A 16436-nucleotide genomic window follows, 5' to 3' on the forward strand; every position below is an offset into this window, starting at 1 on the left:
TAAAAAGTTTACGCCAGCGTGTGAGGTCCTGTTCAATGGCCCGAAACAGAGGAGGGTAATTGGATTTGTATAGTCCAGCGTAAGTTTTTGTCAGGTGGATACCCAGATATTTTATGGAGTCTCTTCGCCATGTAAAGGGGAAGTTAAGTAGGTTTAGGGATGTGGATGGGGAGCGCTTCAGATTTATCATGGTTAATTTTACCTGAGAAGTGGCCATAAAGGGAAAGTTCTTGAAAAAGGTTAGGGAGGGATATGAGGGGGTTGGTTAGGGTTAGGAGGACACCGTCAGCGAAGAGGGAAGTTTGTATTGGGAATTACCAACAGAGATGCCCGAAATGTCTGGGTTGGATCTGATCCGACTGGCTAGAGGCTCAATGACCAAAGCAAATATAAGTGGTGATAGTGGGCAGCCCTGTCTAGTCCCGTTTGTTATACTGAATGGTTCTGAGGATATACCTCCCACTGAGACTATCGTGGAGGGGTTATAGTACAGAGCTTGAATGCCCTGCAAGAATTGTCCCTGGAAACAAAACTTGCGTAAAGTGTGAATAAGAAAAGGCCAGGAAACCCGGTCAAAGGCTTTTTCTGCATCTAAAGCCAGTAGAGAGGGGAGTTTAAGAACATTAGCGTGGTGGATTAAATTCACTGTTCGTCTGGTGTTGTCTAGGGCTTGCCGCGTTGGGACAAAACCTACTTGGTCAAGGTGGATGAGGGAAGGGAGAATAGGGTTGAGTCTGTTGGCAAGTATTTTGGCAAAAGTTTCAGGTCTGTGTTTAAAAGTGAGATCGGGCGATAGTTTGAGACCAGCTGTGGGTCTTTGCCAGGTTTAGGTATGACGGTAATTACAGCTCTAGTGGTGTCTGGGTGAAAGTTTTCACCTTCTAGAATTCGGTTAAAGGTAGAGGAGAGATGAGGAATGAGGGTGTGTTAAAAAGTTTTGTAGTTGGAAAAGGTAAATCCGTCAGGGCCAGGTGCTTTGTAGGGTTTCTGGGACTTAATAGCGGCTGTGATCTCCTCGGGGGAGATGGGGAGACAGAGTAGAAGAGGTGGATTGGTCAATTTCATGGAGGGAGCTAGCATCTGTCTGCTAGCTCCCTCCCTACGTCGACGTCACTACCTGATTATCTATCAGGTAGTGACGTCGACGTAGGGGAAGTAGAGGGGGATGAGCAGGGAGAATTATATAGTTGTTTGTAAAATTCCTTAAATATCTTGTTGATGTCAGTAGGGTGGTAACATGTGGTACCAGCTGGGTTTTTAAGAGAGGGGATAGCCGAGCGGGCTTTGCGGGCTTTTAGTTGGTTGGCTAGTAGGGTGTCGGCTTTGTTACTTTTTTCATAAAAGCGCTGATTTAACCAGTGGAGTGATTTGTCGATTTTCTCTGAGAGAATTGCGTTAAGGGCCATTTTTGCCGCGGTTAACTGCTTGTAGTTTTCATCAGTCTGGGAACGTTTATGACGCGCTTCCAGATGGGAGACCTGATCTAGGAGGGATTGGAATTTTTGCTTCTGTTCTTTGTTTCTATGGGAGGCATAGTTAATGATGTGACCTCGGATAACTGATTTATGTGCTTCCCAGACTAGGGGAGTACATCCGTGTTCATTAGTGTTGAGGGAGAAGTAGTCTTGCAGGGCCTCTTATCTTGGTTTGGAAATTTGGGATCTTCAGCAAAGTTTCGTTTGTACGCCAAGATGGCCTAGATGTAGGAGTATCTAGAAGGTTGAAGGAAGAAGCAAGAAAGGAGTGGTCCGACCAAGAGTTGGGGATAATGGTAGAGTCCACTAGATGGTTAGAAGCTAAAGGGCCACAGAAAATGAGGTCAATTCTTGAGTGAGACGGGTGCGGGGGGGGGGGGGGGGGAGGTGTAATCTCTAGAAGAGGGATTTAGAGCACGCCAGGTATCCATGAGATTTGTCTCCCTAACGTGTTTTGTTAGGGAGTGAGAGAGAGGGTCCAGGCGAGTATGGGATTGCAAAGTGGCTCTATCTAGAGTTGGGTCCGGGACACAGTCGAAATCGCCATCTAGGAAGAAATAGCCCTTCTTTTTCTTGTGTGAGATATTAAAGAAAGATTTTAAAAAAGCGTTGTTGTCCTGTGTTGGGGGCATATACATTAGCAAAAGTAACCTCCGTGGGACCCAGTCGACCAGTTGCGATGATGTATCTACCGTCCGTGTCCTTGAACACGGAGTTCAGCTAAAAAGGCAGTCTGTTATGGATTAAAATAGCAACTCCATTATGTTTGGTTGTGCAGGAGGAATATAACACAGTGGAGAAGTGTCTAGAGTGCAGGGAGGGATGCCCAGGTTCCCGAAAATGAGATTCTTGAACTAAAACTACATCCGCCTTCATTGTTTGAATAGTACGAAATAAGAGAGACCGTTTTTGAGGAGTGTTTAGGCCCCTCACATTCATGGAGGCAATGGTTAGTGGCATCTGTGCTTAGAGTGGGGAAGGGGGAGAGAGGGACCTATGGAAAAGTAGAGTTAAAGAAAAAAAATTTTTGTGGAGGGAGAAGATGAGGGGTAGTGGGTCTTGATGGGCCAGGAGGAGTAGGTGAAATTAGGTTGCTTGGAGTGGGATAGCGGTGTTTAAGAGGTAAGTGTATGTAGAGATGGTAGGGGGTTAGGACTGGGTACGTATCCTCTACACAGGGAGGGGGTACTCAGCAGTTAGGAAAGGGATGTCCAAAGAGATGAGGACTTTGTGAACTGGGGTCACCTCTGGGAGGGATAAGAGAAGTGGGGGGGGGGTACAAAGGAGTGTGGGTGGGTGGCCACAACCCCTGGGTGCAGAAGGGGGGTATGAAATGCAAAAACATTGAACAGTGGAACAACTAGCATTGAAGACAAAAGAGGCTGCAAGGAGTTTAAGGCGACTGGTGAGAGGCAGCGGCAAGACGCGGCTCACACTGCCATCGGGGCTATCCGCTGAGTAAAGCAGGGTATAGTCAAAGCACTTCAGCTACCGAGCGCCCCGACGCCCATCCCCGGCCCGCACCAGCCGCCATGTGGATCACCTCATTGTCTAGATATAGCATAAACATCCTAGATAATATATACTATGTTGGGTATAATAAACATATATCTGAACATACTAAATAAACATGCTATAGTAAACCAAATGTGAAGCGAATACGTAGGATTACTTCTAAGCAAGGTTAGAGCCCTAAAAGGCGGAACAAAACTAGATTATGTGGGAGATCTATTCTTAACATGGTGCAGAGGAGCCCTCAGTGGAGGGAGTGGATTCCTCCAAGTCTTTGCATTCTCGCATATCTCTAATGAGAACAGTCTTACCGTTGAGGTCCACAATGAGTTTAAATGGAAATCCCCAGTGGTATTGGATGCCTTTTTTTGCGGAGAGCCACAGTGAGGTCTCAGAAATCTCTCCTTTTGGCTAGTGTGAGTGGAGCAAGATCTTGATAGAATTGGAGTTTAGAAGATTCGTAGATAATGGATGTTTTCCCTCTGGTTGCCGATAGGACAAGTTCCTTATCTTTGAAGCTCAAGAAGCGGATGACTACATCACGGGGCGGTTCGCTGGCCAGTGGTTTTGGTCGAAGCGCACGGTGTGCTCTTTCCAAAGGTAGCTTTCGGGATCCGATGTTGGGGGTCAGGAAGGAAAAGAGGCGGTGGAGATAGGGTTCTAAGGCTTCTTGAGTGACAGATTCGGGGATATTTCTTATGCAGATGTTGTTTCTACGATCCCTGTTCTCGAGATCCTCATTTTTGGTACGGAGGTCATTTAGTTTGGAGATGAAGTGGTCCATGTCCCTGCCCGTGTCATTCAAAGACTTCTGGAGACCATCTTGACGGGATTCTAGCTTGGTGGTTCTCGCTGCTAGAGACGATATATTGGATTTAATGGAGGAAACTGCTTTATCCAGTTTGGTTTCAAGTGAGTCTTGAAGTCAGTGATGAGGGATCGAAGAGCCAGGATGTCTTCTTTGGTAGAGGGAACAGGGGATGATGGGCATCTCTTATCCATGGTTTCAGTAAGAGGGGAGGAGGAGTCCCCCATATAATTATTTTTATTGGCTCTGGTGAAGTGCTGAGAGATATCAGAGCCTCCTTTTTTAGGTGTTTTGGCGGCCGATTTCCACATGTGAAGGGGACCTGAGTCAATGTGTGGATTTTAAACTGACCTTCTGCAGGAGGCCCTTATGGAGGACAAGGTTTGGCTTGTGTATGGTAGAGAGAGATGAGGGCTGGTGTTTCCAGTGGTGGGAAGAGGCTACTTCGTTGCACCCAGGGGGTGTGAAGGGTGGTTTTCAGGTTGACATCATGTGTTGTTAGTCGGGCGGGTGAAGGGGTGAATCCGCGAGGGCAGAGAAACGTAGGGGGGGGTAACCACATCAAGCTGGGTAATACGTTGTTTGTGTAGTCTCTTAGCGGATCGAGTGAGAACTTGAAGGTGAGAAGAAGTTGCAGCCCGCGGAGGGTCAGAGGAGTGAGACGGGGGTTGGTGTGAATCTAAATGCCCCTAAAGGTATAGCCCAGTGGTAGCCAACCCTAGCCCTCGAGAGCTACAAACAGTTCACATTTTCCAGACATCCTAGCTGCTGCACAGCTGCACTCATTAATCACTGACACATTTTAAAAGATACACAGATGGAGCTAATTAGCTCAATTGTGATTCTGTGAGGACTAGGGTTGGCTACCCCAGGTATAGCCTAATGTTCGGGAGAGGAGCCTAAACAGCAGAGCTCTTGTCGGGGACGGGTATATCTCTTTTCCCGCCTAGGACAGGCAGGCTATACGGTGGGGGTTCCAAGATTCTGTGTAACTCCTCCAGTATGTAGGAGATCAGGAGAGACAATGCTGGGCATGGGAGTTGAACCCCAGGGGAACAGGGGTGACCACTGTTATTATGCGGGAGAGGGTGGCAAGATTTCCTGTAGGGCACAGGGTACGGGAGAGTCCCGAGCCCGTCTCTGTAGAACCACAGTGGCCAGGGGGCACAGATGACAGGAGTAGAAGGTATGCCTAGAGGTCACGGCCAGGTGTCACCTTAGTAGGTCCGCACCCCTGGTGAGCCCAGGAGGGGCGGGCGTGATGTTGTTGGGCTTGTTTGCCAGGCAGGTGTCTCCCCTCCACCGACGCTCAATACCCAACAGGTACAGGGATGTGTGCCTTGGTTCTTGGGGACCAGCAGCTATGCTTTATGGCAGGGTGGTGCTCCAGCAGACTGGTTAGGGGAGTGATGGGAGCTCCCCTTCACCCCTGCGGGCTGTCTTGGGCTGGCGTTGGTAAGCCTGCCCCAACCAAGATGGCCACTGCAGCAGCAGAAGCAGGGAGACTTACTGAGGGGGACAAAGTCCCGGGGCCCCACCGCCCGCCGTGCAGGGAGATGGAGGGCAGCCAAAAGGTAGGGGGGACACCTCTCACCTCCAGGGGAAGGCTCCCTTCCTCCGGCGGTGTCAGATTCTTTTTTTTTTTCGGCCGCGATCGGCAGCCGAAGCTCAGCCACCGGGTAGCTTCAGAAATTGAAGCCGCGGCTTGACTCGGCGTGAAGGCCGCAACCCGCAGGGATGCAGAGCAGACCTCCCCGGCTCCACAGCGTCAAGGGTTCTGTCTGGGTGGGATCTCAGAGGGCGGACAGGGGCAAAGGAGGCTCTTAGAAGGGCACTGGGAGAGTGTTATAATCGGGGAACTCAGGAGCTTGGAATTTTTGCGTCCTGCCTGTCTTCCGTCCAGGCCACGCCCCCCCATTTGTTTATTTTTGTCTGCTACACAGACTCTATTTTAGCCTGAGGACTTGGTGGGGAAATGTTTGCCATGTTTAGCCAGCCCTTACAGAGCTAAGGTTGGCATACATTTCCCCAGTGAGTCCCTGGGGCTGATTATGCTCTGTGGTCACTCAATTACTGTACAACATGGAGGCAGGCCGGGACTATCGGCAACGAGGGAGCCCACCCCTATGGAGCTAAACTTGGCATGCTGTACACAGGTAAAGTGAAAGCAAAAAGATGGCCAGTGAATGGTGGCCACTTCACATATCTATCAGCGGCACTGTAGTGGAGCAATTGCCACTCAGCAGTAAAGCAGTGCAATTACATGCTTTTGCCATAGTACGCCTTAGTGCACCATAACGGGACATTTCTCATGGTGGACCAACAGGCTCTAAAAAGGTGCCCATACATGATGATCGCACCCATTAAGGGCTGGATCGCATCGCATAGCAACGCATGCGATCCACGGGCAGTACAAAAAATGTGCAGCACATAATTTTGTACTGTGTGATGCGATTGCACCGTGTATGTGCACCTTAACTGTGCAGAGTTTGTATATTCTCCCCGTACTTGAGCACACAATGGGGGAAAAAAAAGCCTTCCTCCTGCTCCTTTCCACTCTGAACTGCATTGGGACATGGTGTGTGTCAAGGTGAGAAAACATTATTTAACTCCTTTAGCCTCAGGTATATATTTTTTTGTTTTGTTTCGTTTTGTTTCTGTAATTTAGTCTTAGTAAGCCCATAGTTCCCGGACCGTCCGTTTTGTACTATGCGATGCGCGCTCCCGCGCATCGGATAGTACGGTACAAAAAGTATGTGCTGCACATACTTTTTGTACTAGCTAAACATCGTATCGGATCGCATTGCATGCACTAGGCATGCACTAGGCATGCGATCCGATACGATGCATGCTAATTAAGACCCAAACGGATCCGTTTAACAGACCGTGTATGGGTACCTTTATTCAAATCACAATGCGTAAAACAAGCAGACCATTTACTAGGAAAACAGCTGTGGTAGAATACAAAATATAGGCATTTCAGATAGTCTTATTACACAAGCTTCTTGTGCATTGAAATCACACTGTTTTGTGATTAAGATGCATTTTAATGGGAAAAGTCACAAAAAAAAACAGTCAGTGCTACGGAGTCAAGCTACAGCATGACTAAAAGGGCTATTAACGTGCAATGAGGCTAGAAGCAAAAAGACAGATGCATCAACTTACATCAGCATTCCATTTCATGTCAAAAGCTGGGTATAACATTGGCCGAAGAGGAATACCAGTTATAGATGCCGGCAAGGGAATCTAAGGCACTGCATTTCTGGCTTCAGAGAAACATTTCAGGCATTGCCGAGTCCCCGACTGGTGAAGTTGTCAAGCCCTTGAACAGACTGGAAGTATACAGAGACTTACCCAGCGACAGAAAGTTCTGATAGCTCTCCATCATCACTTCTTTGTAAAGAATCTGCCATGGCTCTTCCAGACTTTCCCACTCTTCTTTAGTGAAATATACAGCAATATCTTCAAAGTGGATCTGCATCTGCAACATATATTTGGTTCCAAGTGCATGCTTGTAAAAAGATTACATAACTTTACAAATATTTTCTTAATTAAAAGATAATTAATAATAGAAATAAATTAGTAAATGATCTGGTAGACCTGAGTCGAATAAAATTCCATTTGCTGAGCATATATAGAGTGCACAGGTAGGTGCAAATGGGCTGTAATGCAGTTCTACGTTATTGCTCGTGTTCATGGTTACTAATGCTATTTAACCATATAGATAGGGGCAGTCCATCTGCACAGATGTGTACATCTTTGCATACTAGAGAAAATATGCTTTGAGCTATGTGTTTGGAACTACATGTGGATATCCAATAGAATGCAGAGCTTATGCAACTGCACAGACTGATCCATCCAATTGTAGTCGTCAGCATGCAGTGCCTGATATACAATCACTCAACTTGGCCTAAATATGAACCCCCCTTTACCACCAAGTTTCTTCCCTTCAACCACAAGTGGATGTAATGGTGCCTGTACACGTATGCTATTGGATGATCGCATCTTGTGGTGTCAATGTGGGTTTTTTCCAGAGTCAGATGTTGCATGCCATCTGCTATGCCACATCAGGTGCTGGAAGAGGACTGGCTGCAGTGGAGCGCAGCGCTGTGAAGGAGCGCTGGTGGCAAATTTAAAAAAAAATATTTAAAACACTGGCCGACCACAAGCGATTGCTCATACAATTCGATAAATATTATGTGTGGCACATATTTTTCAACGTGACATAGGATCAATTTATCAGAGATGTGGTCTAAACAGAATGATTGTACTGTATGTAATATCGGCCTAGTGCATGGGCACCTTAACTCATGTGTACAACTATGGAGGGGATTTAGTTAGCTGTAGTAATTTAAAACTGAATATTTGAAGCAGTGTGGCTATTCAATTAGCAACAATGTCAGCCCACATGCAGCAGTTAAAAAAAGCTATTTGTTTTCAGTGCATGGTCCAAAAAAAATAAATAAATAAGTACTGAGAAAGAGCCTGTTTTTAGGTACAGTTAACCCATAGAATCAGGAACTTGTCCCAAAATATATAGGTTACTGTGGTTATTCACCAGGTGGGAAAAGTGGTCTCTAACTGAAAAGCCTGGGGAATGAAAATGGGAGGATGTTTATAGGTCAACAGTAATTAGGTCGACACATTATGTGGACATGGTCAAAATGTCAACACAAGCAATAGGTAGACATACATTTTTCTTTTTTTTTTTCACAAATTGGTGTTTTTTCATACTTTACTATCCAAGAGGGCATGGAGTGAGATTATAATAGTGTGCCCAAAGCAGTTTACGTGGTGCGCTTATACTGTGTCCATGTCGACGTATGTCAACAGAGACCCCAAAAAAACCCATAAAAACTCATGTCGGTCTATTGCTTGTATCGACCTTTTGACCGTATCAACTTTTTTCATGTATCAACCTTTTGACTGCCAAACAATAGTGGTCGACCTATTGACTGTAAACCTAAATACTGTTGACCCTATGACCGACACTATTAAAACAAAAGGATTCTGTCCTTTTCCCTGTGGTAATTGAATTTCACCATAAGAATACCCCATATGCAGATGTGTGCATTTGACAATAGGGCATTAATGGTGGGAAACAGTGCAAGATTTGCAACTCTGCATCAGTCCCAGGAGAGAAAGAAGAGACAGAGAGGGAGAGCTAGAAAAGGAGAAGCTAAGTTACCTCTGCCCTGTTCCCAGAAAAGGACATCTCCTATTGTACTGAGAGCCACAGGGTAAAACTACTCCTGCTCTGTAATCTCTGGATCTCCTTCCGAATTGTTCTCCTTAGGGCACTCACTGCTCTTGTCTTGGAAGCACTTTTGTCTTAGTAGTAGTGTAATCTTCAATCATCTCCACATCTGTGCAACCCTCTTTTCTCGTTTTCTGAAGGGGGTTACCTTTTTTCATCTACAATAAAGGAGTTATAAAAGTAATAGACAACCATGATTTTTTTTCCTCCGTATTTAATAGAATTGAATCTTTGTATATAATATAACAGAAGCTAACAAATAAAAATGATATGGCAAAAAGATAACATAATAACCCATAACCTAATAATTTAATTTCAAATTAGATTCAAAGCACCTCATGCCAGGTGCAGCCAGAAAGCCCTAAATCTTGGTAGGGCAGGTGAGTATGTTTTCTATCCACAGGTACCCACATGCATACTACTGGACAAGGGGACTGATACTCCGTGGCAACATAGGTAAGTATTGGATGAATGGGCTCTGTGTACAATAAAGTTTTACTGTCTGTATTTAACTATTTGTACTACTGTGGGACCACAAGTCCCAGCGGGCCCTTTATTGCCCCTTATGCTGGGACTTGTGGTTCTCCAAGTCCCTGCATGCAGTGCAGGCTTGCTGGGACTCAGATCCACAGCAAGAAAATAACTTTCTCTCATTTTACACTTTTAATCAGCTCAACGCCCACCGCCCAGGACCATCAAGGACAGCCCTGGGCTTCAATATGGGCAGGCCAATTCTGGAGGCGGGAACCCTTCTTTGGGGGGGTCTCCACTTCCCCAGGACCCCTGCTCATGCTGACCGGTCAGAGGGATGAATGTTTGGCCGGGGGGACTTGTATAAAAAGTTTCCCCCCGGTTGTGGCATTACCCTGCTGGCTGGTTGGTTACGGTGCTGGTTCTTGAAATACGGGGGACCCCTAGTCATTTTGTCCCCAGTATTTTGGGAACCAGGACCGCCACTTGAGCCTGGTGCTGGTTTTGTAAAATCAAGGGAACCCCAACTTGCCTGTCCCTGTAATTTTATGAAACCAGGACCGGCTCTGGATATGTTCAGGAGGGGGGGACCCCACGCATTTTTTTTTTTTTTTTTTTACACAAAATCGCATGTCTGAAAATGCGCACATCTTCATGACACATGGCACATTGTCTCAAATTTACATCTCATTACAAATGCAAATTCACTGCAAAAAATTCAATTTTCAAAGGTGCGATTTTTAAACATGACCAAAAATCGCCACCTATTACATTTCGCCCAATGTCTTTTTTTACTTACTCAGTATTAACCCCTCCCTCATGCACCTGGGTGGCATTACTGAACTAATTGAGCATCTACCACTATATGTAAACCCTTTATAAAAAAATAATAATAATAATAAAATCAGCTGCCCTGCGCTGCCTCACATGCCCCGTTTACTAATCCTAATCGTAGTGGATTTTAACCCCTACCTCCCCACCTCTATTCCTCCTGTTATAATTTGGTCTTTATGACTTTTATAATGCCGGACTACTTTATTTTTTTCTTCTTCTTATGCTGTCCTCATCAATACTTAAATATTGCCTGATGTGCCATTGTGTTTAATTCCTGTAACTCCCCACTAGGGTGGCCAATCGCTGCCCATTTTTCAAAACCGCAACTAAGTAATAAAAAACCCGTCAATCCCGGGATTGGCCTCCTGATGGCAGGAAGATGTGGGGGGACACGAAACAGAGAATGCTGTGGATGGGATGGACGAGTGTGCAGGGACCGGCAAACAGGGTTTTGCAGGGGAGAGGGTGGGCAGGTGTGTGGTTGCGCAGTGTGACCTCTAATATCAGCCGCACAGCATGTTGTCCAGCCAGCGCCTGAGCCAAGACCTGCTGAATCTCAGTGCTGCATTGCAGTAAGGGATGAAATACGCATTTCAATCCTGAAATCCCAGCAAAGAATGGCCGAAATCACAGGTTAGCCAGATCTGTCACTCATCCCCTGTGTATATAATGTTCCCGCCCAGGGGCATACACAAACCCGCCCCCCATAGGGAAAAGACCAGGGTTTTATGTGTATAACGTTTTCATATGTAAACGTTCCACCCCCTTGACATCACCTCCCCCCAGCCAGGGCTACAGTACACGCCCACCATCCACCATTACTCCACAGCCACCATTACTCCCGCACACCCCCCCTCCCGCGATTCGTGCGACCAACACGGGTGGGATGGCGCTGAGACCCCGTAACACCGAGCGTCCAAACTGTGCAGCTGACGCCGCAAAAGTGTAAAATCGGTAGAACCGAACAAAAGTCTGACGACCAGATCAGGTGGCAGCTCTACAGAGCTGCTGAATAGATACCCCTCTGGCAGCTGTCCAAGAGGGGCCCACCGAGCGCGTAGAATGCGCTGTAATGGAGGCAGGAGGGCGTAGAGCACTTGCCACATAGGCCTGACAATAAGTCAGGTGAATCCATTGAGACAACGTCTGTTTAGATAAACAGAAAGAGGTTGGTTGGCGCTAACCCGATTGGGGGAGTGATGGCTTACAAGCTGCAAGTCCTCAAAGAGGGGGGGCTGCCCTCTATTAGATAATATGAACAAAGGGTATTTATGAGGTCTAGCGCTCAGTAAGTCTAAATATACCAATATACAAATGAAGCTGAACGTGATTGCAGGTGAAAACAAGCACACGTTTATTGCTGCGGTGAGGAACAAATGATAACATGTGTATCGTTAACGCATGTTTTTGACAATGTCCAGTGTTGCAGAAACAATAAGCAAGTGCTGCGGTGCAAAAGTGATGAGCCTGTGGCTCAAGTTATCAAGGTGACGGGATATGTAGCACAAGTGGTGGGGAAAGGCAGTCTGGAATGGGGGGGGGGAAAGAAAGTCTGAGTGGCACAGGACTGGTGGTGCGGGGGGCTGGCGTCCCGTCCCGACCGCAGTACACCTCTGACCTGTGTTCGCCGGACTGTGTCCTCCTCTGGTCCCACGCCGCGATCACCTCTCGTAGCGCACCTCAGTCGTGCAGCCCGCCGGGCTCCACAGATTGTGTTTGGGGTGAGACTTCCGGGTACCGTTATCGCGAGATCCCGGCACCGGCGTCTCAGTCCCTACACGCTCCGTGCGCTCTACTCCCAGCCGGGAGGAGACTTGGACTTGGAAAGGTGTGGTGTCTCTCCAACGCGTTGCGACCCTTGAAGGGTCTTCTTCAGGGAGTAATGCTGTAGAATAATCTGGACGTGGTATTTAACTAGTTGATGGTGGGAGGTGCTGATTGTCCGGTGGCCATCTTTGTTGAGGGCAAATAGCCCTTCTTGCTTTTGCGTAGTTCAGATAAGGGAACTGTATGTTTTTAAGTATCAAAAATGAAAGTTTATGGAAGGCAAGCTTATAGAAAAGCACATGGACTGTAACAGGCTGATGGTGGACGGGGTTGGAATCATATTTGCTTTTTCGATGGAGTGTAGTCAAGGTACATAAATCAATGCGTCCGGTATTTAATAAAGGGATGGTAGATGTCCCTAGTGGTGTTAATAATTACTTATAGACCTGACCTCATTGTCTGCATTTAGGCCCCTTGGTACCATGGATCTAAGTGTGAAGATCCACTTTAGTTCTTCCTTATTGATAGTTTGGATAAAGTCGCCCCCTCGCCAGTTTTTGTGTACTAGTTTAATCCCTATGATGGATAGGCCTGTGGAGTTGCTGTTATGCACATCTTTAAAATGTTTTGAGAGGTTGTGTGTTTCTGATCCTTTGTTGATATTTCTTATGTGTTCTGCTGCTCTTATCTTTAATTTTCTGGTCGTTCTACCTACGTATTGCAAGCCACACGGGCAGGTGGCTAAGTATATGACTCCCGTGTGGTCGCAGGTGATGTGTTCTGAGATTTTGAACTCTTCTTTTGTTATATGTGATCTGAATGAGTCTGTCTTCTTTGTTGTGTTTATGTGTGATTATTTGCACAGTTTGCATCTACCACAATAGTAGAAGCCTTTATTCTTGGTGTTTTTGTCTCTTGGTTTTATGTGGTTGTTGGTGAGTTGTTGTTTTAAGTCAGATGACTTTCTGTAGATCACTCTGGGTTTGTCTGGCAAAATGTCGCCTAAGGTTTCATCTTCTAATAGGATGTGCCAATGTTTTTTCATGATATTGTAAAAAAGTCTGTTTGTATTGTATTTGGTTATAAAAGTTAATTTGAATTTGTCTGGGTCATTGGATGGTTGGTCTTTATACCTAAGGAGGCTTTCTCTGTCTACTGTTTCTGCTCGGGTGTATGCCTATCCTTTCTCTCGAAATTGTGTGCTCAGTTTGTCTGCTTGTGTCTGGTAGTCTTTTATGTCAGTGCAGTTGCGTCGTACTCTCTGGAATTGGCTTATGGGGATGCTTGACAACCAGTTGGGATGATGTCCACTGGTGGAAAGAATGTAACTGTTAGTGTCGACTGGTTTTTGGTATATTTTGGTTTTGATATGATTGTCCTCAATGAATACAGTGATGTCCAGGAAGTTTACTTTAGTCTTGCTATATTCTGTTGAAAAAATGAGGTTGTTTTGGTTGTGGTTGATATGGTCCATGAATGTGTTGAGACTGCTCTCTGTACCTCTCCAAATGATTATGATGTCGTCTATATACCTACGCCAGAGCACGTCTGTTTAGAGACTGTCCAGCCCTGCCTGACCGGATCATACTTGACAAATAGAGCATCCGACTTCCTCAGAGATGCCGTTTCAGGATACATAGATCCTCAGAGCCCAGACCGCATCGAGAGTAGTGTCCTACGGAGAGACGTCTTCAAAGGCCGGCACCACAATCGGCTGATTTATGTGGAAAGCCGATACCACCTTTGGCAAAAAAGAGCAGCTGGTGCAAAGTTCTGCCCTGTCAGCATGGAAGACCAAAAACGGGGCTCTGCATGACAAAGCCCCCAGATCCAATACTCGCCGGGCCGATGCCAGGGCCAGGAGAAGCACGGTCTTCCATGTAAGGTACTTAAGGTCCACCTCTCCTAGCAGTTCAAACACTGCAAACTGCAAGAACCCTAGAACAAGATCCAAGTCCCAGGGAGCAGTGGGTGGACAAAAAGGATAACGCCGACACCTGTACCTTCAGGGTAGACAGACGTAACCCTGCAGCTAAGCCAGCCTGCAGAAAGAGAAGAAGTCTGGCCTTCTTGAAAAGAGTAGTGGACACACCATGACTCTCGCACCGGACCACGTAAGCCCACCAGATGCGGTGGTAATGCTTGGAGGTGACGTCTTTCCTGGCCTTCATCGTGGTAGGTATCACCGCCCGCGGGATACCCACCTGTCTCAGGATGGACCTTTCAGCAGGCACGACTTAAGTCTGGAAAGATGAAGGGCCCTTGGCTGAGCAGATCTTCCTGAAGAGGCCGGGGCCAGGGTTCATCTATCAGCAGAAATGTGAGGTTGGTGTACCACGACCTGCACGGCCAATCCGGAGCTATCAGGAGGACAGTGACTTCCTCTCTCCGAATTCTCTGCAGCACCCGAGGTATTAGCGGAAACGGAGGGAAGATGTACACAAAGTGGAATGGCCAAGGGGCCACCAGTGCATCCACTCCCACCGCTTGGGGATCCCTCGTCCGATTGAAGAACCGGGGTAGCTGATTTTATGTGTGATTATTTGCACAGTTTGCATCTACCACAATAGTAGAAGCCTTTATTCTTGGTGTTTTTGTCTCTTGGTTTTATGTGGTTGTTGGTGAGTTGTTGTTTTAAGTCAGATGACTTTCTGTAGATCACTCTGGGTTTGTCTGGCAAAATGTCGCCTAAGGTTTCATCTTCTAATAGGATGTGCCAATGTTTTTTCATGATATTGTAAAAAAGTCTGTTTGTATTGTATTTGGTTATGAAAGTTAATTTGAATTTGTCTGGGTCATTGGATGGTTGGTCTTTATACCTAAGGAGGCTTTCTCTGTCTACTGTTTCTGCTCGGGTGTATGCCTATCCTTTCTCTCGAAATTGTGTGCTCAGTTTGTCTGCTTGTGTCTGGTAGTCTTTTATGTCAGTGCAGTTGCGTCGTACTCTCTGGAATTGGCTTATGGGGATGCTTGACAACCAGTTGGGATGATGTCCACTGGTGGAAAGAATGTAACTGTTAGTGTCGACTGGTTTTTGGTATATTTTGGTTTTGATATGATTGTCCTCAATGAATACAGTGATGTCCAGGAAGTTTACTTTAGTCTTGCTATATTCTGTTGAAAAAATGAGGTTGTTTTGGTTGTGGTTGATATGGTCCATGAATGTGTTGAGACTGCTCTCTGTACCTCTCCAAATGATTATGATGTCGTCTATATACCTACGCCAGAGCACGTCTGTTTAGAGACTGTCCAGCCCTGCCTGACCGGATCATACTTGACAAATAGAGCATCCGACTTCCTCAGAGATGCCGTTTCAGGATACATAGATCCTCAGAGCCCAGACCGCATCGAGAGTAGTGTCCTACGGAGAGACGTCTTCAAAGGCCGGCACCACAATCGGCTGATTTATGTGGAAAGCCGATACCACCTTTGGCAAAAAAGAGCAGCTGGTGCAAAGTTCTGCCCTGTCAGCATGGAAGACCAAAAACGGGGCTCTGCATGACAAAGCCCCCAGATCCAATACTCGCCGGGCCGATGCCAGGGCCAGGAGAAGCACGGTCTTCCATGTAAGGTACTTAAGGTCCACCTCTCCTAGCAGTTCAAACACTGCAAACTGCAAGAACCCTAGAACAAGATCCAAGTCCCAGGGAGCAGTGGGTGGACAAAAAGGATAACGCCGACACCTGTACCTTCAGGGTAGACAGACGTAACCCTGCAGCTAAGCCAGCCTGCAGAAAGAGAAGAAGTCTGGCCTTCTTGAAAAGAGTAGTGGACACACCATGACTCTCGCACCGGACCACGTAAGCCCACCAGATGCGGTGGTAATGCTTGGAGGTGACGTCTTTCCTGGCCTTCATCGTGGTAGGTATCACCGCCCGCGGGATACCCACCTGTCTCAGGATGGACCTTTCAGCAGGCACGACTTAAGTCTGGAAAGATGAAGGGCCCTTGGCTGAGCAGATCTTCCTGAAGAGGCCGGGGCCAGGGTTCATCTATCAGCAGAAATGTGAGGTTGGTGTACCACGACCTGCACGGCCAATCCGGAGCTATCAGGAGGACAGTGACTTCCTCTCTCCGAATTCTCTGCAGCACCCGAGGTATTAGCGGAAACGGAGGGAAGATGTACACAAAGTGGAATGGCCAAGGGGCCACCAGTGCATCCACTCCCACCGCTTGGGGATCCCTCGTCCGATTGAAGAACCGGGGTAGCTGATAATTGTGGCGTGAGGTCTGCTTGAGGACACCCCCAGCTGTGGACCAGGCGTTGAAAGACCTGTGGATTGAGGCACCACTCTCCTTGGTGTACGTCCTG

At 46.9% G+C, this 16436-nt stretch overlaps 1 protein-coding gene across 8 annotated transcripts in view; it reads right to left on the bottom strand.

The window, feature by feature from the left end:
- The window catches only part of LOC146050151 (KRAB domain-containing protein 5-like), an 84316-nt gene that overhangs the window by 32974 nt on the left and 34906 nt on the right, over positions 1-16436 (bottom strand). For 7 of the 8 annotated variants that reach the window (XM_083167014.1, XM_083167012.1, XM_083167013.1 and 4 more), the window contains 2 exons: positions 8984-9210; positions 7150-7276 (listed from right to left, as the gene is read on the bottom strand). In XM_083167014.1, the coding sequence (XP_083023140.1) occupies positions 7150-7276; positions 8984-9010 (154 nt within the window). In that variant the 5' untranslated portion in view covers positions 9011-9210. The remainder of the gene's footprint in view (positions 1-7149; positions 7277-8983; positions 9211-16436) is intronic. The other variant, XM_083167017.1, reaches the window with a different exon arrangement.

The sequence above is a fragment of the Crinia signifera genome, chromosome 12 (assembly GCF_055691185.1).
Source record: "Crinia signifera chromosome 12, ASM5569118v1, whole genome shotgun sequence".
In the NCBI taxonomy this organism is placed as follows: domain Eukaryota; kingdom Metazoa; phylum Chordata; class Amphibia; order Anura; family Myobatrachidae; genus Crinia; species Crinia signifera.